A 26,156-nucleotide genomic window follows, 5' to 3' on the forward strand; every position below is an offset into this window, starting at 1 on the left:
CAGCTGGTTGGCTGCTGTGTGCGCAGAATGCTGGACTAGATGGACTCTTGGTCTGATCTTATGTTTAGTGACAAGGGGTTTATTTTAGTAATATTTACCTCCTGTTTCAACTTATGGTAGAAATAGGAAAAAGCAAAATTAAAGTTGGTGATGAAAATCCAATAGCAGGAGTCCTGTGTAGCAGCCTTCTCTGACCTTTTGGCCTCCAGATGTGTTGGACTGCAGCTCCCATCCTCCCCAGTCAGCATGCTGATATATACTGAGAGCATGCTTGATCTCCATTTGCTGATCCTTCTGCAGCCAAAACAGCACTTCCCATTCACAAGCAGGAGGTATTTGCAGTCCCGGGGCAGCCCCAGAGTTTACGCAAATATAAAGAATTTCAAGGGGGAGAGGGCACACCCCAATGAGGACTGAGCATGCCCTCAGAATGCAGGCCAGCTGTTGGGAGGCGGGGATGGAAAACCAGGGATAAGAACCTAAGAATTGCTGTGCTGGATCAGACCAAGGGTCCCATCTAGTCCAGCATTCTGTTCTCACAGTGGCCAACCAGCTCTCGATTGGGAACCCACAAGCAGGGCATGAGTGCAACAGCACCCTCCCACCCATGTTCCTCAGCAACTGGTGTACATAGGATCACTGCCTCTGGTCCTGGAGGTAGCCCATAGCCATCAGGACTAGTAGCCATCGATAGCCTTTTCCTCCAGGAATTTGTCCCACCCCATTTTAGAGCCCTCCAAATCGGTGGCCATCACTACACCCTGTGATAGCGAGTTCCATAGTTTATGTGTTGTGTGAAGAAGTCCTTCCCTTTATCTGTCCTGAACTTCCCACCAATCAGCTTCATGGGATGACTCCAGGTTCTAGTATTAGGAGAGAGGGAGAAAAATGTCTCCCTCTCCACACTATGCATAATTTCGTAGACCTCTCTCATGTCTCCCCTGACCCTCCTCGAGTTGCCCTTTTCTGCCCCTTTTCCAGCGCTTCAATATCCTTCTTTAGGTGTTGTGACCAGAACTGTACACAGAATTCCAAGTGTGGTCACACCATAGATTTGTATAGGGGCAGTAGGGTATTGGCAATTTTATCTTCAACTCTTTTCCTAATTATGCCTAACATGGAGTTTGCCTTTTTTGCAGCGGCCACACACTGGGTTGACACCTTCGTCAAGCTGTCCACCACAACCCCGAGATCTCTTTCTTGGTCAGTCACCGCTATCTCAGATCCCATCAGGTTGTACTTGAAGTTGGAATGTTTTTCCCCAACGTGCATTGCTTTACACTTGCTTGCATGGGATTGGAGTAAGGGCAGAATGGAATAGAGTGTTCCAGGAAAAGGGTATGGCTGACTAGAACCCTGAACAGGAGCAGACGTACTAAGTAGTACTAAATAACTAATAGACAGTAGTAGAAAAATAAGAATTCCAGCAGATAGCATTAATGTAAAGGGTTTTTTTTTTAAGATTATACATTAAAAGCCACCTGGGATAAAATCTTGAACAACCAGCTACAGATGGGTAAAGAGGGAGTTCAGCGGATCTCACCCAGGAAGGGTTTCCTCCAGTGTGCCTCTGATCCTGTGTCTAAGATGGCATGAGATATTTACCAGCATCCAGGGTACAGAAAGATGTCAGAACATTCGCCTCGCACAGACTCCCTCCCGCCCTCTGGGAAAGTCGCATTGCAGGTAGAGCTGCGCAGAAGTGGCCTCTCAAAATCCTCCCCCCTACTTGTGGGCGGAGAAATTGGGGAAATAATTTTACCTAAATTCTCTAGGAGGAGGAGAAATTCCCCAACAGTTTCTCACAGGTAGCGCTGTCCATTGACAGGGATTGTAGCACAGCTTCTTTCACCTTTCCTGAGGGCTTGGGCGGGGGTGTGTGCTCTGCCACTGCCTTGGCAGGCTGGCCCCCATATTATATCCCATCCCTAACATCGTGGGGGAAGAAAGGGAAGGTGGCCACCATATAAAATTAACTGAAGTGTGGGAAGCCGAGGAGGCTGCCGGCTGCCAGAGAGATGATTGTACAGTGAAACACTCCTTGGTCACCTCAGAAGTAAGGTAATTACAAGAGCTCTGAACCCAACCCACAATACTGTTTTTTTCCCCAAAAAATATTTCTTTGAATTTCGTTTTGAAAGGAATTTCTTTTGTATCAGGTTGAATGAGAATGGCAGGACAAAATGTGGGAGAAATATTTGTCACAACACTAGTTGCAGGTCAGGCTGGAAAGAGAACAGTTTGTGGTGGCCAATCTGCTGATACTATTGCTGAAGCCTCTGTGATAGTATGGAATGTTCACAAACATTCCAGGCACTTGAGGAATTAAATGGTTGGAATGTTTGCAGGCTGGTTTCTGTGAGGGTACCACTGAGTAGTCAATTTGGCTAGGAGTAAAACGTCACTCTGGCCTCCAGGGATGGGAGGGAGCTTTTGTGGGGCAGGCTGAGAGCTTGAGCAGAGGTCTCGGAGGGTAGGTCAGGAGACCAGGGGCGAGGAGGGGAAGAATGCAGATTAGTGCTGAAGGCTGCTGGGAACCCTGGTATGCCACTCTTTGGATGTCTCAGATTCCAGCAGGTGTTGCCCAGAGGCTTTGAGGCCTAAACTGACAGTCACAAAATCTAGGACCTCTCTTCTTAACTCAGCCTCCCACAATGTCGTGTTTTTAGATATGTTGGATTACAACTCCCAGCATTCCCCAGCCAGCACATGAGGAGCTAAACCATGTGCCTGATGCACATTATACTCTTCCATTGTACGCCCATGGACTTACATGCAGCCCTGGCTGTTGTGTGAGTGGTGTGAAAAGTGGGATTTCCTTGGAAAGGTGGGGAGAGGAATTGGGGGAATATTGAAAAGGTGGAGCAGGCAGGAGGTAAGCTTCCAGGCTCTAGGTTTGAACAACCCACCAGGTCCCTCAGCCCATTGGTTTGGCTGCCATTAGCATCACCCTAACTCTGCCCGTATATAATGACAAACTAAGCGGGGACAGAAATCAAAGTGGATTCAAGTGGGCCATTTCCGTCCTGGACATGGGAAGTCTGGCTGAGCCCATCTGTCCTTGCCAAGCCCCCCCTGCTTCTGTTCTCATGATGTCATGTGGCCGGGGCGGGGGGGTTTCCACAGGTCAAGCCGTCCTCCACCAACCTCACCTTTCGCACAGAGAGGCACATTCCCAAGCTGGGCGTGATGCTCGTGGGCTGGGGCGGGAACAACGGCACCACAGTGACCGCTGCTGTCTTGGCCAATCGGCTGGGCCTCTCCTGGATGACCAAGAGGGGCCAAAAGGTGAGTTTGCTGGCAGCGTTGTCTGTGTGCAAGACAGGGATTAAAATGGTGAGTAAGGCCACTTTTATGTTGTCCCAAGTAGGGACGTCAGAGAAATCCACAACGGATTTCAGTGGGTTTGGATTTCTTTGAATCCAGTTGGAAGATCTTGCAGCCTTTACCAAGTCCTGTGGATTTCTGGGCCATTTTATAACCTGGGGGGGGGGGGGGGTGCAATTTCGTTTGTTTGTGAGGATGCGCTAGCGCACATTAGGACTATGGCACATTTGTGCTGTTGTGCATTAATACACACTCATGCGAATGCACATTTGCAGATGAACAAAATTAGTGTACAAAAAGTCCAATTCTGCCCATGAGTGGATGACAGAACGAAAGATGCCTGACCGTTTGTGACCGCACAGAGAGAACGGATTTAACAAAATCCATATACCCCCTAGACCCAAGTCTGATAGGTGTTTAGCTAATAAATTTGTGTTTAACCTGCTGATAATCCTCGTGTGGACCGTGTTCTGCAGCCTGCTTTTTATTTTTGCTGATGCCGCTTTTATTTTTATTTTCCTGACTGCCGCTACGTGGCTGTATTTTTCTTACCGCTTGTTAAGGCTGGTGCCACTATTGTGGCTCATTGCTGTGTTCACCCCTCCCCGCAAACACCAGCTCCATTCTCTTGCTCTTCGTAGGATCCTACAGTCACAATGCACAGTTTTTAACAGAGGTGTGAGAGGTCAAAATTCTGGAACCTCTCCCCTCCCCTATCCTAGGCATGAGACTGTGGTGGGGAAAACGCTCTTCACATGTTCACAGGTCCTCAGTTTTAGGCCCCACTCTGTGTAGGTCTGACTGGCACCCTCCGCTCCCCTCCCCCAACAGCCTTCCCCCAACATGGCAGCCTCCTGATGTGCTGGACTACAACTTCCATCACTCCTAAGCATTGGCCTTGGGGGCTGGGGGCTGATGGGAGTTGCAGTTCCAAACCTCTGGAGGACACCTGGTTGTGGAAAGCTAGGTTAGGGTGTTACAATTTTGTTGGCATTTTTCGAAATGTGAAAAGGAGACATTGGAATTCTTTGTATTGCTCATATGGTTCCCGAGCGGCGTTGGGTGCCTTTTCCAAGGCCAACGACGCAGGGTTGAAATGTTTCATATGTTATCAGGGAGCTTTTCTAGTAACTTGTGAGTTCTGGGAGAAGGCCTGCGTGGTTGCCCAGGAGAAAGTTTGGGGCGGGGGGAGTTCAAGCCCCCTCCTGGATTTGTGACTGTCTGGGGATGATGGGAGTTGTAGTCAAATGCACCTGCAACTTCCATCAGCCTTGGGAAAGGACGGTCTTGGGAGAAGCGCTACTTGGGGAAACTGTGGCCCGCCAGAGGTTCATGGACTCCAGCTCCCATTGGCCTTGCTGGCTGGGGCTGATGGGAGTTGGGAGCCCTAATAACTTCTCAAGGGGGACGGGTTCCCCGCCCCTGCACAGGGCAACTCTGGGGGTGTGCTCCATCTGAAGGACGTGGGGCTCCCTTGCTGTGGAGACTGTCTTCTGTGGAGTTCTGGGCCCCGATTACTAGAACACTTTGGGTCCCCATGCCTTCACTGCTTTTCTAGAGGAGGATGTGTTCAGGCAGGGCTGGGTCGCAGGTTTCCCTCTGGAGGTTTTTGGACTGCAATGCCCATCATTCCCCACTGTTGGCTATACTGGCTATGGCTGATGGGCCCTGCAGTCCGCTGACATCCGAAGTATCGCACATTGCCCACCCAGTGTTCAGGGCCTGCGTGGCTCAGGGGCCCTCCGCTTTGAGGCACCACTTTTGCTGAAGAGGTCAGCTACATCTTGGGGCATGGCTGGTGCGGGCTTCTCCCTTTTGCCGCCCCGACACCAGACCCTGAACAGCTCCTTCCGGCAGTGTTACTTCGCGTAAACGTTTGAACTTGAGCAGGGACAAATCTTCCTCCTAAACTCAGAAACTCATGCCTGCAGGCCCTCCTTGGGGCCCAAACGCTCCCTCCAGGGCTCCCCAAATGGTCACGCCCCCTTCCTCCCCCCACCACTCATTGGGTGGTTTCCTGGCGTTTGTGCAGTTCCTTCCACGTATTAAAAGATTGATACGCCTCTCCTAAGGCTTAATTAGTGGCAGGAAGAAGTTTTAAGCTAAAATAGGCTGGTTCCTTTGGCCACGCCCCTTTTGCCTTTGCCCTGCCCCCTTTGGCCACGCCTGCCACTGGAATGGGGACCCTGGGAGCTTCCCCAAAACAGAATGCGGCCCTCCGACTGCAAGAAATTCAGCACCCCTGCCCCAAATGAACCAGCCCGTAACACAGGACTCTCCCGGGAGATTTCCGGTGTCACTCGGCTGCGTGTTAAGCAGCAGAGATCTCCAGTTCCTGTTCCTTTTCTGCACATCGCTGAGCTAACTTTGAAACTTCCCCTCCTTGATTTTGCAGGCTGGAATACCTTTTACAAAGACGATTAAAATCATAGAATCATAGCGTAGTAGGGTTGGAAGGGGCCTGTAAGACCATCAAGTCCAACCCCCTGCTCAGTGCAGGAATCCAAGTCAAAGTAATCTTTTTGTCGGAAATATTTCCCTCTCTCTGATCCTTGAAAGAAATTCATCACCCCTGCCCTAAATGAACCAGCCCATAGCACAAGACTCTCCTGGGAGATTTCCGGCATCACTCGGCTGTGCACGTTAAGCAGTAGAGATCTCTCGGGAGCCAAATACCTGTTTCGGATCCCGTTCCAGTTCCTTCTCTGCATGTGGCTGAGCTAACTTCGACCCTTCCCCTCCTTGACTTTGTAGGCTGGAATACATTTTACAAAGACGATCATAATCTTTTTGTCGGAAATATTTCCCTCTCTCTGAACCTTTTCTGTTTCTAGTACAGCCTCCCCCAACCTGGCTAGATATTTTTGACTTCAGCTCCCATCAGCCCTAGCCAGCATGGTCAAGGATCAGGAAGGCTGGGAGTTGCAGTCCCAAACATCTGTAGGGTGCCAGGTTGGGGAACTCATTCCTTCTAAAACCGAGGCTCTGTTGTTGTTTTCTGATCTATTCCTTGCTTGAGGCTGGCAAATGTTGCTTTTTACAAATGAAAAAGGAGATATTCTTATTCATTTGTCAGCATGTGGCCACAGTCACCCTCCTCTCCCTCGCTTCCTCCATTTTTTTCTTTTTCGTTTCTAGGCCATCCTTCAGTATAAAACCTCCCAGGGCAGCATGAATTCAGTAATGAAAAGACAAAAACTGGTTCCCAGGGGATTTTGCAGCTCTCGGGGTTTTTCATTGCCTAGTCTTGGAGACGGGCCAGCGAAACGCCTCCAAGTCAGAGTTCTGGCACTTTTGCAGAGGGCGAGGCCAGGAGTAGTTCAGGGTGGGCCATTTCTGGCCTTCCACATATTTTGGCATACAACTCCCATAATTGCTAGCCAGCAGAGCCAATGTAGGCCATTGGGAGTCGAGGATGCCTGCTGGTCCGCTCATGGTTGCTGGGATACTTGCAACGGCCGTGCCAGAAGGTGGGCTGCCTTGGTCCGACCCAGCCAGAACAGATCTCCTTGTGTGCGTGAGCTGGAGTGCAGGATTTTGCTTCCCGCAAGACAGACTGTAGCGGTTCAGAGACCCTCAACGGGCCCTCCCAATGCGTTCGTTTCAACCAGGGCTAGGCGAAACCAGATGTTTCAGACTGCAAGATCACAGAAGATGGAAACTGGGGTGCAGGGGTGCACAGCCTGCCCACACAAGGGTGCCCCTCCCCTCCCGCTGGTGTTGAACAGCCCCCTCAGCTGTACTCCCTACACCCTCGCCAGATAACCTCATCTCTTTCCCTGCTGCTGCTAGCAACGAGGAAGGAGTGATCTGGAGCAGGATCGCTGGCAGGTGTGCGCTTATGTGTCCGCACCCCCAGGCCGGTATCCACTGTGGCCCTCAGGATGGAAAAGGTTGCACGCCCCCGTCTTACCGAATTGGGGCAAAAACTATGCCGGAACATTGGTCTCCCGACCTTCTCCGAGCTCGCAAACCTCTAGATGTGTTGGGCTACAACGTCTGCTGTTTCCCCTCGGTCAGGCTGGCTGGAGGGCGATGGGATTTGTAGTCCAACACGTCTAGGGTGGGCAGGATCCAGCTTGGCGAAGGATGACCTCGGTCTGACCAGCGATGGCTCTTCTGGGCAGGGGCGCCCCTCGGGCGAAGGAGGGGTGTTCCCGCGACATGCGATGCTTTTAAACTGAAGATCGAAGCCCCCCAGCTTCAGCACGTGAAGCACTTGCCCCCGCCCCACTGCCCCGATTCCTCTGCCACTGGGGAAGTTCTCAGGGCGTAGCTGTTGGTGGCATCACCGCCCAGCTCCGATGCTAAACCTCTCCCCTTCTGCCCTGCAGCGCGCCAACTACTACGGCTCCCTCTTGCAAGCGTCCACCGTGTGTCTCGGCACTGGGCCCGCCGGCGAGGTCTACATCCCTTTCCACCGTCTGCTCCCCATGGTCGATCCGAATGACATTGTCTTCGACGGTAGGGGGGGGGAAAGCGTGCAAAAAAAAAAGGATGGACGGCAACTGGGGTACAGTTGTGGGGTAGTTGACGGAGGGGGGTGCCCTGCTTACCTTCTAATCCAGGCTGCACATTGTAATTGGTGGCCCGACTGAAAAAGATGTTCGTTTTGGGCATTTGCCAAAAACTTTTCTTTCCTCACTAATGACTATGCTCTAGCCTGTGTTTTATATTTTTAATTTTTAACATTATTTTATCATTACATTTATGTCCCACCATTTTTTCCTCTTGGAAGGAGCCCAAGGTGGCCCCCATTTTTATCCTCACAACAACCCTGCAAGGTAGGTTAGGCTGAGAGTCAGGGACTGGCCCCAAAACACCCAGTGACCTTCATGGTCGAGTGGAGACTAGAACCTGAGTGTGCCGAGTCCCAGTGCGATGCTCTAACCCCTATACCACACTTCCTCTCTCTTATTGGTGTTCCTGTTTTTATTGCACTATTTTTTTGATATTTTGTATTTTAATTTGTTGTACACATCTCTGGTATCTCTTGATGTGAAGTGGCTTATAAGTTCTAAAAGAGAGACAGAGAGAGAAAGAAAGGGGGGAGAGAGAGAAAGAGGGAGAGAGAAAGAAAGAGGGAGAGAGAGAAAGAAAGAGTGAGGGGGAGAGAGAGAGGGAGAAAGGGAGAGAGAAAGAGGGAAGGAGAGAGAGAAAGGGGGGAGAGAGAGAGAGAAAGAGGAGAGAGAAAGCAAGAGGGGGAGAGAGAGGGGGGGAGAAAGAAAGGGGGGAGAGAGCAAGAAAGAATGAGGGAGGAGGGAGAGAGAAAAGAAAGAGAGAGGAGAGAGAGAGAAAGAAAGAAAGAAAAGAATCTGGGGAGGTCTCCCTTTTAAATTGGCAGGACTTAGAATTTTGGAAGTAGTTTTGGATGTGTTACCCTAGTAGACAGTGGGATAGCCTTCTATTTATGTTATTTATTATGAACAGTCATACACCTATTTCATAAAAAGCCATCAAGCAGTGTACAACAATTTAAAACCATTTAAAGGGGCAATTCTGTGCATGTTTACACAGAAAAAGGCCCAGCAACTCCCAGCTTTATTCTGTAGGGCTTTTACCATCTAAACATGCATGGGGTTGTGCCCTAAAACAGTAAAACCTTTGCACAGTTAAAAACAACAGCCCAAGAACATTAAAAACAGTAAACCATTAAAACAGCTGTGTAATTCAAAAGATGGAACAAAGGGGTTGGCCACTTAGGCCTCCCAGATGTTTTGGCCTGCAGCTCCCATCAGCCTTAGCCAGCATGGGAGTTGTAGGCCAAAAAACCTCTGGTGGGCTGCGAGTGGCCCACCACTGGGCTAAACTAAAAAGAGCTGTCTTCACGTCCTTTCTAAAAGCCAGGGGAATGTAGGCCGATTTGGAATGTCTTGTTTATGGAACCATGAGCAGTCGCTTTTGATGCTGCTTTTGTGTTGACTCTTCTTCCACCTTCAGTCCCTCGGAATAGCGATTTGGATCATTTGGCCTTCTCTACCCTGGTGCCCTCCAAATGTTTCGGACTACAACTCCCGTCATTCCCAGCCAGGACGGTGATAGGAGTTCTTGGCCAAAACACTTGGAGGGCCACAAAAGGCCAGCCCTTGTTTTCCAGCCACCCAGCCCCTCCAAGTGACACATTTTTGCTTCTTTTTTGTTGCTCAGTACCGCTTTTAGTAAGCCTGGGGCCTTCTGCTAAGGGTCAGGACCCATGGCAGGCCAAGGTTGTCCCAAGCTGCAAGAGACATTGAGGTGTCCATCTTCACGGCTTCCCAACACGCAGCTGGCAACGCGCTTCTTCCTGCAACGTGAAGTCATGCCCTTCGAGAATGTAATTTTCGCTGTTGGTTCTTCCAAGTGTCTTCTCTTTGCCTCCGCCCCCAGGCTGGGACATTTCTTCCCTGAACCTGGCCAGAGCCATGCGCAGGGCTGAGGTCTTGGACTGGCCACTTCAGGAGCAGCTGTGGCCACACCTGGAAGGCCTGGTGCCCCGGCCTTCCATCTACATCCCAGAGTTCATTGCGGCCAACCAGGAGGAGAGGGCGGACAATGTCCTGACGGGGTCGCACGCTGAGCAGGTGGGTGCCCCGAAAGTGCAGCATCAGAAGCTGCCCATGTCAGGAATGAATCTGAGCATGTGTTGATACCTGGCTGCTCAGAATTGGGATCAGAATGGGAACAGCCAGAACAAAGGGAGGCAGCCTCCCCAGTGAGCTATGGCAAGACTTTCTTCCCAAGACCTTGACACACAGATGGCCCAGCCTGAACGGCTCCCCTTTCCTCCACCATGAGAACCCCGGTTTTGGATGAGAGTGAGGGGCGTGAGCGAAGCGGGAAAAGTTAAGAGGCAGGGCTCAGACGCTCCGAAGCCGACATAGGAGGGAGCCACCGTTAAGGGAGGGCGTCCCAGTTCATGGCCAGACTGCCGGCAACTTCTCTAACTTCCACTTTGTCTGTTGATATTCGTAGATGTGTTGATGAGCTGGTTCTATGCAGTAAGAATTTCCTAGAATCTGCATTTGTAAAGAAGCTAGTTGTTGACTAATAAAGTAGTGGTAGCCTGGAGCTTTGTTTCCTGGAGTGTGTTGATTGTGAAGGGAGAGGACAGAGGAACGTGACAGCCTGGTATGCAGGGCAGCTGAACCAAATCTGGTCCACCTGGGATAGGCCGGATTTGGCCTGGGCCTGAGATTCAACACCCTGATATATACAGCCCTGAAACGTAAGCTGGTATTGTTATCCCCCTATTTCAGATGTGGGAAAGCAGAGAGAGAGAGAGAGAGAGAGAGAGCGGCTTGCTGAAGCTATGAGGAGACTTTGACCAGCGTGCTCCCCTGTTTGCGTCCTCCTTTCTAAAATTGCACACTTTGTTCCAGCTGTAAAGCTCGCCCCAAATGCACGAAGCACTCACAGTGCCCCCAGGAAATGATGAGCGTTTGCCAAGCTAATTTGGCATGGAATGTTTTTGGGCTTGAAATATATGGATGGAACCCCTACGTGCCAGCTTGGGGAATAAAAGAGAGGGCAGAGAAAAGAGAGGGCAGGGAAATTTTGAAGCCAAATGGGGGAAATTAAGCTTATTTGCATAAGACATTGCATAACATTTGTATAACATTGACATTGTATGACATTTGCATGAGACATTGACGCATATAATGCTCCAAAGAGTGCCCGACTTCTGACCTGTTTTCCAAAAGTTAGGTTTGTTTGGGATGTTTTATATTTTACAAAGGACAAACAATGAAGGGTTGAATGAAGGAAAATTACCTGGATGTACAACCCTAAAAATAAAAATTAGAAGTATGAAACTGTCACAAAACATCTGTGTAATAGTAAAAAGAAAGATAGTTCCCACATTCAAAAGTAGGGAGGACAATTTTGTTTTAAAAAGGACTGTCATTCCCTGAAGTTGAGAATTTAATTTTTTAAAAATTGCCCAAATTGGATTTTGGGGGGAGTCTTTAAATTTGCACAAATGGGGTCATAATTTTTTAAAAAATATTATTTCTAAAATCTTGATGGATTTTTCAGTTCTGTCCTGGCGGATTTTGTTCCGTTTCCCCCCACTGGCATCAACTTGATCTGTAGTGAGTCAATCCAACGCGCAAGTTCTGGAGTTTTTTTAATGGCGACAATTTGTGTAAATTGAATCTTCTTTTTCTGGGTCAATAAAGTTGTCCAAGTAGCATCGTAATTTTTAAAAAATATATTTTAATTGGCAATCTTGCACATGTGGGAACAATTGCAGGTCTGCCTGCCTACCACGGAGCCCCGCAAAAGCAAATTCCCCTCTTCTAAATACCCTTGTCAGTTTTATCCTCTCTGCACACTACTTCATTTAGCCCAGAAGAGCCATATTCGGTACTTTTCAAAGAACTTGTCAATTTCCCTCCCTGCACTTTGGAAGTACTAAAGTAGAGGATGAATTGACAAGTTTTTTGACACCTAGGGAATATGGATTTGCAGGGCTAAACGAAGTTGTGTGTTGAGAGGATAAAACTGACAAGGATATTTACAATGGGATATGCCTCTGTGGGGCTACATAGCAGAGAGGCGGACTTGCAATCCTGCACATTTGTGCAAGACCGCCAATTTAAAAAAAATTACAACCCCATCTGTGCAAATTTAAAGACCGAAGAAAGAAAAGAAGAAATAATTTGCGCAAATGGCCTCCATTAAAAAAACAACCCAGAACCCATCTATGGGATTGACTCACTAGAGATCAAGTCCACACCCGTGAAAGGAAATCCTCCAGGCCGAACTGGAAAAATCCGTCAAGATTTTGCCCCCAAAAAGAATTCCCATACATCTCTACCTGAGCCTTAAAAAAGGATTTGCAGAGCTGAGAGCCCTAAAATTAATGCACAAAGCCTAGAGCTGCACCCCAGCCTTAAAAATGGATTTGCAGCAGCTAGGGGTGCACCCAGGTTGTAAAAAAAGAAAAGAAAAATTTCCCTTCCTTATGGCTGCGGCTGCTGGCTACTTAGGGTCGGAAGAACTCACCTGGCTGTCTCCCGTCACCTACACAGAATTCGGATGCAAAAGTGAAGCAGTCGCGCGCACATGCTCACCTCTGCCGCTTGTTGCTACTTGCAGAAGAGACTGAGAGTTATTATGATGAATAATTATTTACTGCATTTCTGTACTGCCCCATAGCGAAGCTCTCTGGGCTGTTTTCAAAGATGGAAAAACATTGAAATGCAGTATGCAAAGTTTAAAGTCAGTTACATAAAACACATGAACAGTATACACGGAGGCCACATAGAATCATAGGATTGGAAGGGGCCTACAAGGCCATCGAGTCCAACCCCCTGCTCAATGCAGGAATCCAAGTCAGAGCATCCCCGACAGATGGCTGTCCACGTACATATAAAAACAACTTTGAGCAGTCAACCCTAACCAGACAGATCCAGGACCGATTAAAAACCTCATCCTGTGCTGACAGATGCCTGAGAAAAAAGATAGGACTTAACCTAGTACTGAAAAGATAACATTGGCACCAGGCAGGCCTCATAAGGGAGCTCATTCCAGAATTGGGGGGCCAGCACTGAGAAGGTCCTCTCCCTCATTGCCATCTTCCAAGCCTCCCTCAGAGGAGACACCCGGAGCAGGACTTTAGGTGCTAAGCGTAGACCGCAGGTAGGGTCATGTCGAGCGAGGCATTCCTCCAGGTGTTGTGGTCCTGAGCTGTGTAGGGCTTCATAGGTTAAAACCAGCACGTTGAATTGAGCTTGGAAGCTTATAGACAGCCAGCACACGTGGGCCAGAGTCAGCCTTGTATGTTTGGTTGTCTCTGGACTCTGCTCTCTATGAGTCTGTACCCGGGGTCCTGGCTCTGGCTGCATACGCCAACCTTGGGCTGCAGAAGCTGTGCTTTCATTGGGCCATGTGTTTTCAAGTGCGTCCCCCTTGGCCTGAGGAGGGGGGTGGTTGCTTTGTCTCCCTCATTGGCTCCAGCTTGCAGAAGGCAGCGAGGCCTCGTGACAGCCATGTGTTGTCGACCCATCTGTAGCTTCATATTTTAGAGGGGCAAATGCAGTCAGTATCTGCATTTGCAGTCAGTATCTCAAGTTCTCAGTATCTGAAATATCTCAGTATCTCAGTATCTGTTCTCAGTATCTCAGTGTCTGAAATGCAGTCAGTATCTCAAGTTTCTCATGGAACCCCTGGTCACGCTGCATGGAACCCCAGGGTTCTGTGGATCACTGTTCGGAAAGCACTGCTCTAGATAATTTGGCTTCACTGTCATGGTTCAGAATCTGGCATGTTCTTGATTGTTGGTTTCCTTCCTCCTTTGCTGATGTTTGTGCGCAGGGCTGAGTTCCAACAAGCCCAAATGCCCTTTTGCCGTTTGTGCTTGGAGTCTGACATTTTCCCTACCTGCTTCTCTCCACCTCCTCCCCAAACTGGCCGCCCACTACCCTGAAGATGGCTCAGATCCGCCAGGACATCCGAGACTTCAAGAACTCCAGCGGGGTGGACAAGGTGATTGTCCTCTGGACGGCCAACACAGAGCGCTTTTGCGATGTGCGGCCCGGAGTGAACGACACCGCCGACAACTTGCTCCAAGCCATTGAGGTGAGGCACTGAGGTGTTTCCTTCCCTTCATCCCACCCTGACTCTCCCTGAGCGAGCTTCCTTCTTGCCTGTAGCAGGGGATTTTGGTTGGGCAGGTCACGGTTTAGCACTGGGCACTTTGGCAACACAAATCTAAACCGGTTTCAAGCGGTTTCAGGGCTGCTGGCGCTCCCAGACGGACAAGGGATGCCCTGGGCAATGGCAGTTCTGCAGGGGAGTTGGTCTTCCCCCCAAAGAATCCTCTGCACCTCCACAAAAATGTCATTTCTCAGAGCAGCTCGGGATGCCCACTTCGCAAGAGTGACACAGCTTTGAAGACAGTTTGCCGCGCTGACGCGCTCTCCGTTTCGCCATTGCCGTTCTGTTCTTCTTCTTGGCTTCCCCCTCCCCTTCCACCTGGTGCCGTCTGGATGTATGGAACTGCAAAGCCAAGTGTCAGGCCTGCTGGGAGTCCAGAGGCTCCAGTCGTTGGGTGGTTTCTCCGCTTTGGCTGCAGTTTTTACGAGGTGGAAATGCCCCGACTATGGCTTTGTTACCGGCTGTAGGAGCTTTAAGCTAGTAATAATTTATCACGGTCAATTGACCAACAAAACAGATTTACAACATTATACAAAATCCATAGAAAATAACAATTATTAAACCAAGGAAGAGCACATAGAATAAGTTATACATAATAAACCTCAAATTAAGGCCTGGTGTATTTTAATTACTTCTGCACAGAATTTGGCAACATTGAGAGTGACATGGGCTTTTGCATCAGAAAGAAGTAAATAAATGCAAAATGTGTCTAGACGTCCTGGCAATTTAACTAAAAATGGTTCAATAAAGCTTTTATGTGCATCCTGATAAAAAGAACAATATAGGAGAACATGGGACACTGTTGCAATCGCCCCTGATCCACATGGGCAGTTAGGTTCATGATAAGGGACTTAGGTTCATGATAAGGGACTTTTCTGTATCTGCCTTCAAGGACAGCTAAGGGAAGTGAGTTACCTCAGGCTAATGTGAAGGCTCTACGATATCTTTGAACTGAGAGCGTAACAAGATATTTTGTTGGATTAGAAGGCCAGAGCATTCCAGCATAGAGGCCGGGATTGGGGATTGATCCTAAGTCCTGCTGATGGTCTGTGTCGGCAAGACGTTGACTAAGTAGCCCCCTGGCCACCTCGTATCCAATCAGGATGAGGTTGTTGGGGGAAAGCCCATAGGACTGTAGCTTTTGATATAGTTCATTGGACCATGTGGATTGAAAACTATCATAAAGAATTAGCAGGGCTAGGCCAACTGGGGGGAAAAATAAATTTCAGCCAGATGTTAAAAATTGCCAGCCAGGCCCTGGTTTCGACCTTTTGAAGCCCAGCCTCCAGAGAGCTTTAAGCTAAAAGGCGCTGGTATTTGGTGGGGGGTCTTGGCCCCTTGCCTTCGCCCTGAGAGCGCCTCTGAAATGGACAGGCGAAAGAGGTTTGACGCCTCTGCTTTAAAGAGATAGATGAAGTCCTGTTCAGTCCTGTTTAAACTCCTATTTAAGGACTTTATTGATTGACGTCCTCTTTATTGATTGATTGAAGTCTTCTGTATTGATTGAACTCCTGTTTAAATAGAGAGATGAAGGGGAGGGGGGCATAGCGCAGTGGTAGAGCCCCTGCTTTGCCTGCAGAAGGTCCCAGTTTGATCCCTGGCAGCATCTCCAGGGAGGGTTGGGAAATCTGCTTGAAACCCTAGATGGACCCAGGGTCTGACTCAGTATAAGGCAGCTTCCTAGGATTCCCAGGTTGCTGTGTTCCTGAGTTGCGGTGGGGTGTGTGTGTGAATGACCAAGGAGATGGACCTCTCTCTGCTAGCACTCCCCCCACCTCTGTTTCTGTCCCCTCCCTGCAGTGTGGCTTGGAAGTGTCCCCTTCCACGCTCTTCGCGGTGGCCAGCATCCTTGAGGGCTGCGCCTACATCAATGGCTCCCCACAGAACACCTTTGTGCCTGGGGCTGTCGAGCTGGCCGTCCAGCGGGGGGTCTTCATCGCCGGTGACGATTTCAAGTCAGGCCAGACGAAGCTCAAGTCGGTGCTGGTGGACTTCCTCATCAGCTCTGGCATTAAGGTCAGTGGCAGAGGTGGGACGACCGAGGCATGAACATCCCCAGATGTACCAGGGGGCTCAGCAGTGGGAAACCCCCGGGAATAAAGGAAGGGCAGCCCTACAGGCCTTCTTTGTGGCCCCCCAGTGCCCTGCCACCATGCCAACAAGCCTCCTTTAAAAAGTGAAGTGCTGAGCGTCACCTCCAAAATTCAGGGGCAAAAAGGGGTTGTTTTAAAGCCAAACAGCCCCTTTCTTTCCTGCTGTCTTGCACTGAAATTCAGGATCAGCACTCGCTTTGAGAAGGAGCCTTTTTTTTCCCTGTTGTTGCCACCAAATTTCGGTGAGGCAGGGGGACAGCCCCCAGTGGGGCACAGGGGCTGGGGAAATGTGCCTCACTGACCTCTGGGTGTTGCTCACCCCTGGAATAAAAGGAGACATTTCACATGCCTCTTCCTTTCTGCTTGTTGGAATCTCATCAGCTCTGCCTCTCTGTCTGTCTTCGTTGCGGTAATATTTTGCGATACAGACTGAAGGTTAATTCAAGATCTGGAATAAAAAAGCTACTGAGGGTGCAATCCTGGCTGGGGCATGCTGGGAGTTGTAGGACATTCTCTGCCTAAACGTTGCTGGCTGGGAGTTGTCGGACTCTTTCTGTCTAAACGCGTGTCATGTTGGGCCCTAAGCCTCCTATGGATTTCACGTGCCACAGATCGCAAGCTCGTCGGCTGGTGACCCCTTTGCACAGCTAGTGGGCTTGCGCTGGCATCCCTTGGGAAGGGAATGGTAGAGCTCCGGGATGCAGGCAGGTGTGTGTGCCTTGGCCTCTGTTTTTAGGCCAGCAAACTTCAGAGATGTCGGAAAAACTGGCGAAGGAACTGGGGGGAACGGGATTTCCGAAAGGGGATGAAACAAAATGTGTACTGATGGCCAGGGAAGTTCCTATGCTCTGCTCTGCCACATCATCAAGGTCTCCGTGCAAGGGGCGTAGGGTCACCCAGCAGCTTGACCTCGTGGGCGGCAGAACCAGTGCGACCTGTTCCGAAGGGCAGTTCTCGCTTCCCGAATCGGGGCAAGGCAGCTTGTCTCTCTGTGTCTCTCTCCTTCGGTCTTGGTGCATATGTGCACGTGTTGCCTGCCCTGCCAAATGTGTGCAGTGAAGCTGCAGGAGCTTTCCTTTGCCCGCTTCTCCACAATGTAACTCCAGGTTTTCCCCAAACTCTTAAGGACTAGAAGCCTTGTTTCTGTGTGTTTGTGTTTTTAAAGAACACCAGCAGACGGCTGCCTTCTCTCCCTCTGTAGCCCGTCTCCATTGTCAGCTTCAACCACCTCGGCAACAACGATGGGCGGAACCTCTCTGCGCCGGCCCAGTTCCACTCCAAGGAGATCTCCAAGAGCAACGTGGTGGACGACATGGTGCAGTCGAACCCCGTGCTGTATGGGCCCGGGGAGCATCCGGACCACTGCGTGAGTGAGAGGCGGTGGGGTGGGGTCTTGGGGTTAGAGCTGTGCACAAACGGCCTCTCAAAATCCTCCCCACTATTTGTGGGATGAGAAATCAGGGGAACCATTTCACCCAATTTTTCCAGGGGGAGGAGAAATTCTCCAACCATTTCTCACAGGTAAGGCTCATCATTGGCAGGGATTGAAGCACAGCTCGTTTCCCCTTTTCTATGGGTTTTTTTGGGGAGGGGGTTGCTCTGCCTGTGTTGGCGGCCTGGCCCCCATTTTACATCCTCCACAATGTCCCATACCTAGCATTGTTCTGAAGCATTGTGGGGGAAGAGAGGGAGATTGTCCACCATATAAAATTAACTGAAGTGTGGGAAGCCAAGGTAGCTGCCGGCTGCCAGAGAGCTGATTGTATAATAAAAGACTCACACACCCTCCTCGTCCACCCCATAAGTAAGGTAAACGCAAGAACCCCAAACCCTCTTCCCCTTTGAATTTCTTTGTGAACACGATTTCTTTTCGATCAAATTAAGTGAGAATGGCCCCCCAAAAAAACATGGGAGAGATTTTCAGCACAGCGCTATTTGGGGTGAGTTTTCTGAGCTGTATGCTGGGGAGCGGCTAATCTTTCAGCTGCAAGGAATTTGGTTCCTTAGCTGTGGCTTTTTCACCAACACCGCCGCTGTCTCTCTGGACAGGTGGTGATCAAGTATGTCCCGTACGTTGGAGACAGCAAGCGGGCTCTGGACGAATACACATCTGAGATCGCGTTGGGAGGCACCAACACCATTGTCATCCACAACAAATGTGAGGTGGGTGAGGAACCGCAGGGCAGAAGGGATGGATGCACGAAGGCTGGAGGGAGCAAGAAAGAAGGTCTCCAGGTGTTTTGGACTTCAGTTCCCACAAGCGCCTGGGAGGGAGGGATGCATGTGGGAGAAGGAAGGTCTCCAGCTGTCTTGGACTTCAACTCCCACAAGACCATGGCCAGTGGTCAAGAATGCTAGGAGTTGAAGTCCAAAACATCTGGAGACCTCCTTTCTGGCCACCCCTGGAGCCCATATCATGGGATGGGACAGAGTTTGTGTTTTTCCACCTGTGGTTCCTGCTCAGGAGTTTGAAGTGTTGAGTTGGGGAGGAACAACAGCCACCCGTTTTTTGGCTAGCCTTTATTTGATTGCATTTTTAAAATGTATTTTATTTTTATTATTTTTCTCTAATTAATCAACTGTGTACACTGCCTGAGTGGCAGATGCTCTCGGGATGGTTTACAATCATAACACCCGGCAAACTATCGCTGTAACAATGGAAATATTGACAAGATTAAAACGCTGAAGGTTCTAAAGAGACAGCCGGAACGTTCGGAGTTCTTCGATACTTCCGAACCTCGAGGAAACGGGTGCGAATCCCGGCACCTGGGAAGGAGGCGGCTGGCTTAGCGCGACCTTCCCTGGAATGATGCGCCTCTTTCTTCCGCAGGATTCCTTGCTGGCCTCACCCATCATTTTGGATTTGGTGATTCTGGCTGAGCTCTGCCAACGGATCCAGGTGGCGGTTGAAGGAGAGGGGGAACTGCAGCCGCTGCACAGCGTCCTGTCTCTGCTGAGCTTCCTGTGTAAGGCCCCGCTCGTCCCCAAAGGTGCCCCGGTGGTCAACGCGCTGTTTCGCCAGCGAGCTGCCATCGAGAACCTGTTCAGGTAACAGCCACCGCTGTCACCATTTTGGTAACCCAAGTTTGGCCATCATGGCTTGCTTTTGTGTATCTGTGGCAACTGATGTTCTCTCTCCCTGTGCCCTGGTTGACCATGGGTTGTTGCTGAATCATGGGTTGTTGTGTTGCGTGAACCCTGCTGTGGCAACCAACCAGGGTTTGTTAACCACGAACAACCCACAGTTCACAATCCCAGGGTTCTTCCCGTGGGTTGTTCGTGGTTAACAAACCCTAGTTGGTTGCCATGGCAGGGTTCACGCAACACAACAACCCACAATTCAGCGACAACCCATGCTCAGGCTTGTCATGTTGTGTGAACTCAGCCTCTCTCTCTCTCTGCTCCACCGCTTTAACAGTCTGGTCAGGTTTTGTGATTCATGTGCCATTTGCACAGAATAATTCTGCTTGGAGGGGGACATGCTCCCAAACTCTTTCTCTGTGTGAATCTAACAGGGCTGAGGCCCAGCTCCTCTCACCCCAGCCCCAGGTAGCCACCAGTGGCATAGTACCCGGGCATCCCCATAAGGGATGCTGGAGAAATCTGCGGTGGGATCTAATGAGCACGGATTTCCCAAGTCGCATGGATTCTGTGGGCATCCAGACCAGTTTTTAACTTTCTGGAATTTTATGCAAATGTAGTCATAGAAAAATATTTAAAATAAAAGAATACCGGCTGAAAATGCATTTCCCCCATAAGCTAAAGTGTGAAAATGTGCATTGGGGAAGGATTTGCATATTTGGGGGAGGATTTGCACATTTCCGCAAGTGTGAATTTGTGCGAGTGTGAATTTGCGCAAATTCAGGAAATTGGAAAAGATCTGATTCCAGCAGTGAGGGGACAATGGAACGAAAGGCACCTGACAGTCCATTTTACAAAATCCATCCATCCCTAGTCTCCATGGCCACGAAGTGAAGGAGAGTCCAAATATGCAGGCTGCTGCATGGATCTGTATCAACAAACTGGTTCTGGACGTTTGCTTCTGCTAGGAGCAAGTCTTTGGTAAAGCTGACGGGTCTGAATTGCCCATCCAAGACTGAGCCACCCCAAAATGCTTTGCATGGCCACGGGGAATGATATATAATGGCTGAAAAAACGCATGTCGTCCCCCCCCAGCCCCACACCCCCAGCAATTGTGAGGACTAAAACTAAGCTCAGAGAGAATAGAGGGTTCTGCAGGGGGTGGCAGATGTCAGCATCCCTGCTAAGCAAAAAGTCCTGGAGCTTCAACCCTGCAAGCCCTGATGCCATGACACCACAAGTGACCACACCTCAGAGGTGCCAGGTTCTTTGCCAAATTTTGGGATCACCTTCACACCTGTGTTTACCCAAAAGTGACCCTTCAGGGTGTGGGGTGCGCCCGGTAGCTCGGGGAGCTGCGTTACAGTACAGCTGCTCTTAAAACATGTGTGGACAGATGTTGGGGAGGCTGTTCCCCCCCCCCATAACCCATTAGGGAGTATTGGACACTGCTTTCTTGTGCTCACGTGATACAAAAGACAGATCGTCCACCAGGACCCTGGAGAGCGGCTCTGCATCCATTCTGGGCTAGACAGACCAGGACTGTTGACCTGCGACAGGAATAAGGCTGTGTCATGTGCGAGTCATCATGTGTATCATGTCATAACTGTGTGCGTGGTTTTTTGTTTAGCTCACCTTTCCGGGGGGGGGGGGGGTAGGAAAACTCGGAGGCGGCTGTTGCCAAATTAGGCATCCTATGCAGGGTGTTGCGTGTGTATGACTCCCAGCGGCCCTCAGCTGGCGAGCAAACGGGCATCTTTTGAGGACACTCTGGCCAGCATGGAGCCCCTCTCCCCATGGCCACACACATCTTCCACTTCTGTGTCAGAAGGAGATGTGCAAGTAACCATAGCAACCCCTGCCTCCTCCTGACTTGGGCTTGGAAGGACTAGATTTGGGTTTCCATGGCAACCCTGTGCACGGTTTCCCCGTGGGGTTCTCCAAATTCCCACCCCTCGTTAGAACCCCTTCCTCAAATCCATTAGACATGAAACCCCCCTTCCAAATCTTACACTGCCTAGCGTCCATCCTCCCACATGCCTCTAATTGATCCATGCTCCAATCCAGGGCCTTCCTTGCATGCTGGACCACAACTCCCATGATCCCCTGCTGTAGTCCTAACATGTCTGGGGGGCATAGGGTTGGGGGATGGCTCATCTAGGAGGTTGACAACCGATGTTGGACTACAACTCCCATCATCCCTGACCATGTTGCCTGGGGCCAATGGGAGTTGTAGTCCATCAGTAGTTGGAGGGCTGCAGGTTCCCTGCTCGCTGGTCTTAACCCGGCCTTCTCCAATCTTGTGCCCTCCAAATGTTTTGGGCTTCAACTCCCATCAGCACTAGCTAGCCTGGTCAGGGCTGCTGGGGGTTGTAGTCCCAAGGCATCTGGAGGGCATGAGGCTAGGAAAGGCTGTCTGAACCCTAAAAGGGCATGAGTTGAGCTCCATACAATAATTTGCATTTCTTTCTGGCGACCTCACTCTCCTGCCCTTCTCATTTCCTAGGGTGACCCCCATTTCTGTACCCCGAGCATGAGAGAAACCCGTCTCGTGGCTTTATCCCCCTTTGTCCTTCTTTGTTGCCTTCCCCCGCCCAACTAAGAGACATTGGCTTGGATCCGGAACCGTCGGAGGAAAGGAGGCCCCTTGTGGAATGGGACTTCCGCTTCTTTTCTCCCCTGGCACAGCCTCCAAATCTGCTCCAGAGGGTTCGGGGACCCTTGACCTCCCTGTGTGGGAATGGGGCTCCAAGCCCCCTTGATCACGCTCTTTTTTGCTTCTCTTCCACAGGGCCTGCGTGGGTCTCCCTCCCCAGAACCACATGCATCTGGAATACAAGACGCAGCGGCCTTGGGGGTGTGCCAAGCACCTCTGCCCGCCCACCAGGACAGCTGCTCCCACAAAGGCGTCTCCCCACTTGAACGGCTTCGTGTGCCCTGTCGCAGAGAGCAGTGGCCACCCTGGCACCTCCAGCCATTTAGCTGGCCTGCAGAACTAGAAGTTCGCAGAGGGTCATTGCCCGGTGGCCAGACCACACCACACAAGATTTCTTTGCTATTGGCTTGTTGCAGGGGAGGGTCACATCTTTGAGACAGAGCAACGTACTTCCCTTTTCTACTTTGTTGTTCAGTCGTTCAGTCATGTCCGACTCTTCGTGACCCCATGGACCACAGCACGCCAGGCCTTCCTGTCCTGCGCTCTCTCCCGGAGCGTGCTCAAGTTCATATTCATTGCATCCGTGATGCTATCCAGCCATCTCATCCTCTGCCGTCCCCTTCTCCTTTTGCCTTCAGTCTTTCCCAGCATCAGGGTCTTTTCCAGGGAGTTTTCTCTTCGCATTAGGTGGCCAAAATATTTGAGCTTCAGCTTCAGGATCTGTCCTTCCAATGAGCACTCAGGGTTGATTTCCTTGAGGATGGACTGATTTGACCTCCTTGCAGTCCAGGGGACTCGTAAGAGTCTTCTCCAGCACCACAGTTCACAAGCATCAATTCTTCGCGCTCAGCCTTCCTTAAAGTCCAGCTCTCACAGCCATACATTGCTACTGGGAAAACCATAGCTTTGATTATGTGGACGTTTGTCGGCAAGGTGATGTCTCTGCTTCTTACTACGCTGTCCAGGTTTGCTATAGCTTTCCTCCCAAGGAGCAAGCGTCTTTTAATTTCATGGCTACAGTCACCGTCTGCGGTGATCTTGGTGCCCAAGAAAGTAAAATCTGTCACTGCTTCCATTTCTTCCCCTTCTATATGCCAGGGAGTGATGGGGCCAGATGCCATGATCTTCGTTTTTTTAATGTTGAGTTTCATACCAGATTTTGCACTCTCCTCTTTCATCCTCAACAAGAGGCTCTTGAGATCCTCTTCGCTTTCTGCCATTAGGGTGGTATCGTCTGCGTATCTGAGGTTGTTGATAATTCTCCCGGCAATCTTAATTCCGACCTGTGATTCATCCAACCCGGCGTTTCTCATGATGTACTCTGCATATAAGTTAAATAAGCAGGGCGACAATATACAGCCTTGTCGTACTCCTTTCCCAATTTTGAACCAATCGGTTGTTCCATGTCTGGTTCTTACTGTTGCTTCTTGGCCCTTGTACAGGTTTCTCAGGAGACAGGTAAGGTGGTCTGGTACTCCCATCTCTTTAAGAATTTGCCGGAGTTTGTTGTGATTCACACAATCAAAGGCTTTAGCATAGTCAATGAAGCAGAAATAGACGTTTTCTGGAATTCTCTTGCTTTCTCCATGATGCAGCAAATGTTGGCGAATTGATCTCTAGTTCCTCTGCCTCTTCGAAACCCTGCTTGTACTTCCGGTAGTTCTCGGTTCATATGCTGCTGAAGCCTAGCTTGTAGGATTTTGAGCATAACTTTGCTGGCATGTAAAATGAGTGCAATTGTACGGTAGTTTGAGCACTCTTTGGCATTGCCCTTCTTTTGAACTGGAATGTAAACTGACCTTTTGCAGTCTTGTGGCCACTGTTGAGTGTTCCAAATTTGTTGGCATATTGAGTGTAGCCCTTTAACAACATCATCTTTTAGGATCTTAAATCGCTCAGCTGGAAGACTGTCATCTCCACTAGCTTTGTTGTTAGTAATACTTCCTAAGGCCCACTTGACTTCACTCTTGAGGATGTCCGGCTCAAGTTCAGTGACCGCACTATCATGGCTATCGGGGACATTCAGATCTTTCCTGTATAGTTCTTCTGTGTATTCTTTCCACCTCTTCTTAATCTCATCTGCTTCTGTTAGGTCCCTGCCTTCTTTGTCCTTTATCATGCCCGTCTTTGCACAAAACGTTCCCTTGAGATCTCCAATTTTCTTGAAGAGATCTCTAGTCTTTCCCATTCTGTTGTTTTCCTCGATTTCTTTGCATTGTTCATTTAAGAAGGCCTTCTTGTCTCTCCTTGCTATTCTCTGGAACTCTGCATTCAGTTGGATGTATCTTCCCCTTTCTCCCTTGCTTTCCGCTTCCCTTCTTTCCTCAGCGACTTGTAAAGCCTCCTCAGACAGCCACTTTGCTTTCTTGCATTTCTTTTTCTTTGGGATGGATTTCGTTGCTGCCTCCTGAACAATGTTACGGACCTCCATCCATAGTTCCTCAGGCACTCTGTCTATCAGGTCTAATCCCTGAAATCTATTCCTCACCTCCACTGTATATTCATCAGGGATATGATTTAGGTCATACCTGAATGGTTTAGTGGTTTTCCCTACGTGTTTCAATTTAAGCCGAAATTTTGCAAGAAGCAGCTCCTGATCTGAGCCACAGTCAGCTCCAGGTCTTGTTTTGACTGACTGTATGGAGCTTCTCCATCTTTGGCTGCAAAGGACATAATCAATCTGATTTCGATATTGACCATCTGGTGATGTCCATGTGTAGAGTCGCCTGTTGTGCTGTTGGAAAAGAGTGTTTGCTATGATCAGCATGTCCCTTTCTCCTGTCCCCGTTTGAAACTTCCTTTGAAACCTGTGAATGTCCCGTTGAGTTTGAAATAATAAAACGTACCTCCGAGTTGTCCGATCTGTGTGCGTTTGTCTTGGTCGAGGTCCACTGTTCGGAGACTGGGATGGCTATTTTTCCCCCATCTATGGCACTAAGAGAAACACGTCAAAGGTGAGGGGACCAGTTCTTTCTCTCTCTCTCTCTCTCTCTCTCTCTCTCTCTGTGCCCCCTCCAACTTGCCACTGCCTCAGTTGATAAGGCTCTGCAGGGCTCTCCACGCCTGGAACAGCTGGTAAAAAAAAATCCCTCGCCCTGAACCCTTCTCCAAATACTGTGCTACCAAAAGCTGCAGCTGTCAGTTAAGGGTTGTGCTCATTATGATGGTGAAATGTATCTTCTGTAGGCATGAAAACTCCTGCTGCTGGGAAAGTCGCCGAAGTGGGTGAGGAAGAAAGCTTTTGGTGCTCGGCTGGGTTGCAAGCCACTGCAGGGAGACACAGCTGCTGGAGACAGAATGCTGGGCTTCAATCTGGGGCGTAGCGCCTCACGCCCCAAATTGGTGCCTTGCTCGCATTTGCAGTTTTTGCCCCATTTTAAAAGGATGAAATGCTTTTCAGCTTTAAGCTGAAAGGTGCTGGTATTTTTGCCCCCCCCCACCCCCGAATGCAGCCCTTCAGTGCTTCTCCGAAATGGAATTCAGCCCTTGAGCTGAAGCAGTTTCCACACCTCTTCGATGGGGCTTTGCCATCGAAAGCTCTTAATTCGCGCTGAACGGAAGTGCAGTCCACCCTTCAGGTGAAGGATCAAACGTGGCAGCCCCTGGCTGGGGGATGCTAGGTGTTGTAGTCCCAACACAGCCATAGGGCACCAGGTGATGCTGGCAGAGGGTAGGTCAGGGGGGGTGTCCATCCTCCCCACACTGCTCGCAGCCCCCCTGCCTCTCTGCTGCCATCATCCAATCCCCCCTCTCGGCCTCTCCCCTCCAAGCAGCCCGTGCCTCTTCAAAGCTCGCCCAGCCGAAGTTTCCTTCCAACAGCGCCCGCTTACATGAGTGGCAGGCAGACTCCCATCCCCATGGCCCTGATTCCCAGATAGGAGCCCATGCATCATATAGGGAGAGGAGGAAGGGGTGTTTTTTATCGATGGGGGCAGGGACTGCCCGAGAAAAGTGCACATGGGCAGCTCCAAAGTTGGGGCAGCTTGGAGGGGGGTACCCAGCACAGATCTCCACGGACGGGGGCACTTATAGCAAGCGTGTCTGTCTGAGCCCCTACATTTGGCGTACGTGGCTGGGGCGGGGTGGAGAAAGCTCCGGCCGCGACACCTGCTGTTAGAGAGGAGGACGGCTGGGGATTGAGGCCGCTCACGGCAGGAGCAGTGCCCAGCTGCCCCTTCAGGCCACGCCATCAAGGATCTGCGCAGGCTAGGAGCAGAGAGCTCCAGGCTGCCTCTGCCAGGAGGGGAGACCGCGCCGGGAGAGCCCCCCCATTTCTGGATGGTTGTTCCAAGGAAGGAGCCGCCTCTCTCTCCCCACCACCGTTTCTCACACTCTTAAAAAGGCAACGCCACCTGGTGGGG

The 26,156-nt window shown here is 50.2% G+C and overlaps 1 protein-coding gene across 1 annotated transcript in view; it reads left to right on the forward strand.

Moving 5' to 3' along the window:
• ISYNA1 (inositol-3-phosphate synthase 1) overlaps window positions 1–24,653 on the forward strand; it is a 26,733-nt gene extending 2,080 nt beyond the window's left edge. The window contains exons 3-11 of the mRNA XM_084825780.1: window positions 3,127–3,288; window positions 7,662–7,791; window positions 9,694–9,887; window positions 13,738–13,887; window positions 15,766–15,981; window positions 17,260–17,424; window positions 18,108–18,221; window positions 18,889–19,106; window positions 21,931–24,653. Of these exons, the coding sequence (XP_084681906.1) occupies window positions 3,127–3,288; window positions 7,662–7,791; window positions 9,694–9,887; window positions 13,738–13,887; window positions 15,766–15,981; window positions 17,260–17,424; window positions 18,108–18,221; window positions 18,889–19,106; window positions 21,931–22,138 (1,557 nt within the window). The 3' untranslated portion in view covers window positions 22,139–24,653. The remainder of the gene's footprint in view (window positions 1–3,126; window positions 3,289–7,661; window positions 7,792–9,693; window positions 9,888–13,737; window positions 13,888–15,765; window positions 15,982–17,259; window positions 17,425–18,107; window positions 18,222–18,888; window positions 19,107–21,930) is intronic.
• Window positions 24,654–26,156: the final 1,503 nt, after the last annotated feature.

Source organism: Heloderma suspectum, chromosome Z, assembly GCF_057233095.1.
Source record: "Heloderma suspectum isolate Gila_16-S chromosome Z, 16-S_ref, whole genome shotgun sequence".
Classification (NCBI taxonomy): Eukaryota; Metazoa; Chordata; class Lepidosauria; order Squamata; family Helodermatidae; genus Heloderma; species Heloderma suspectum.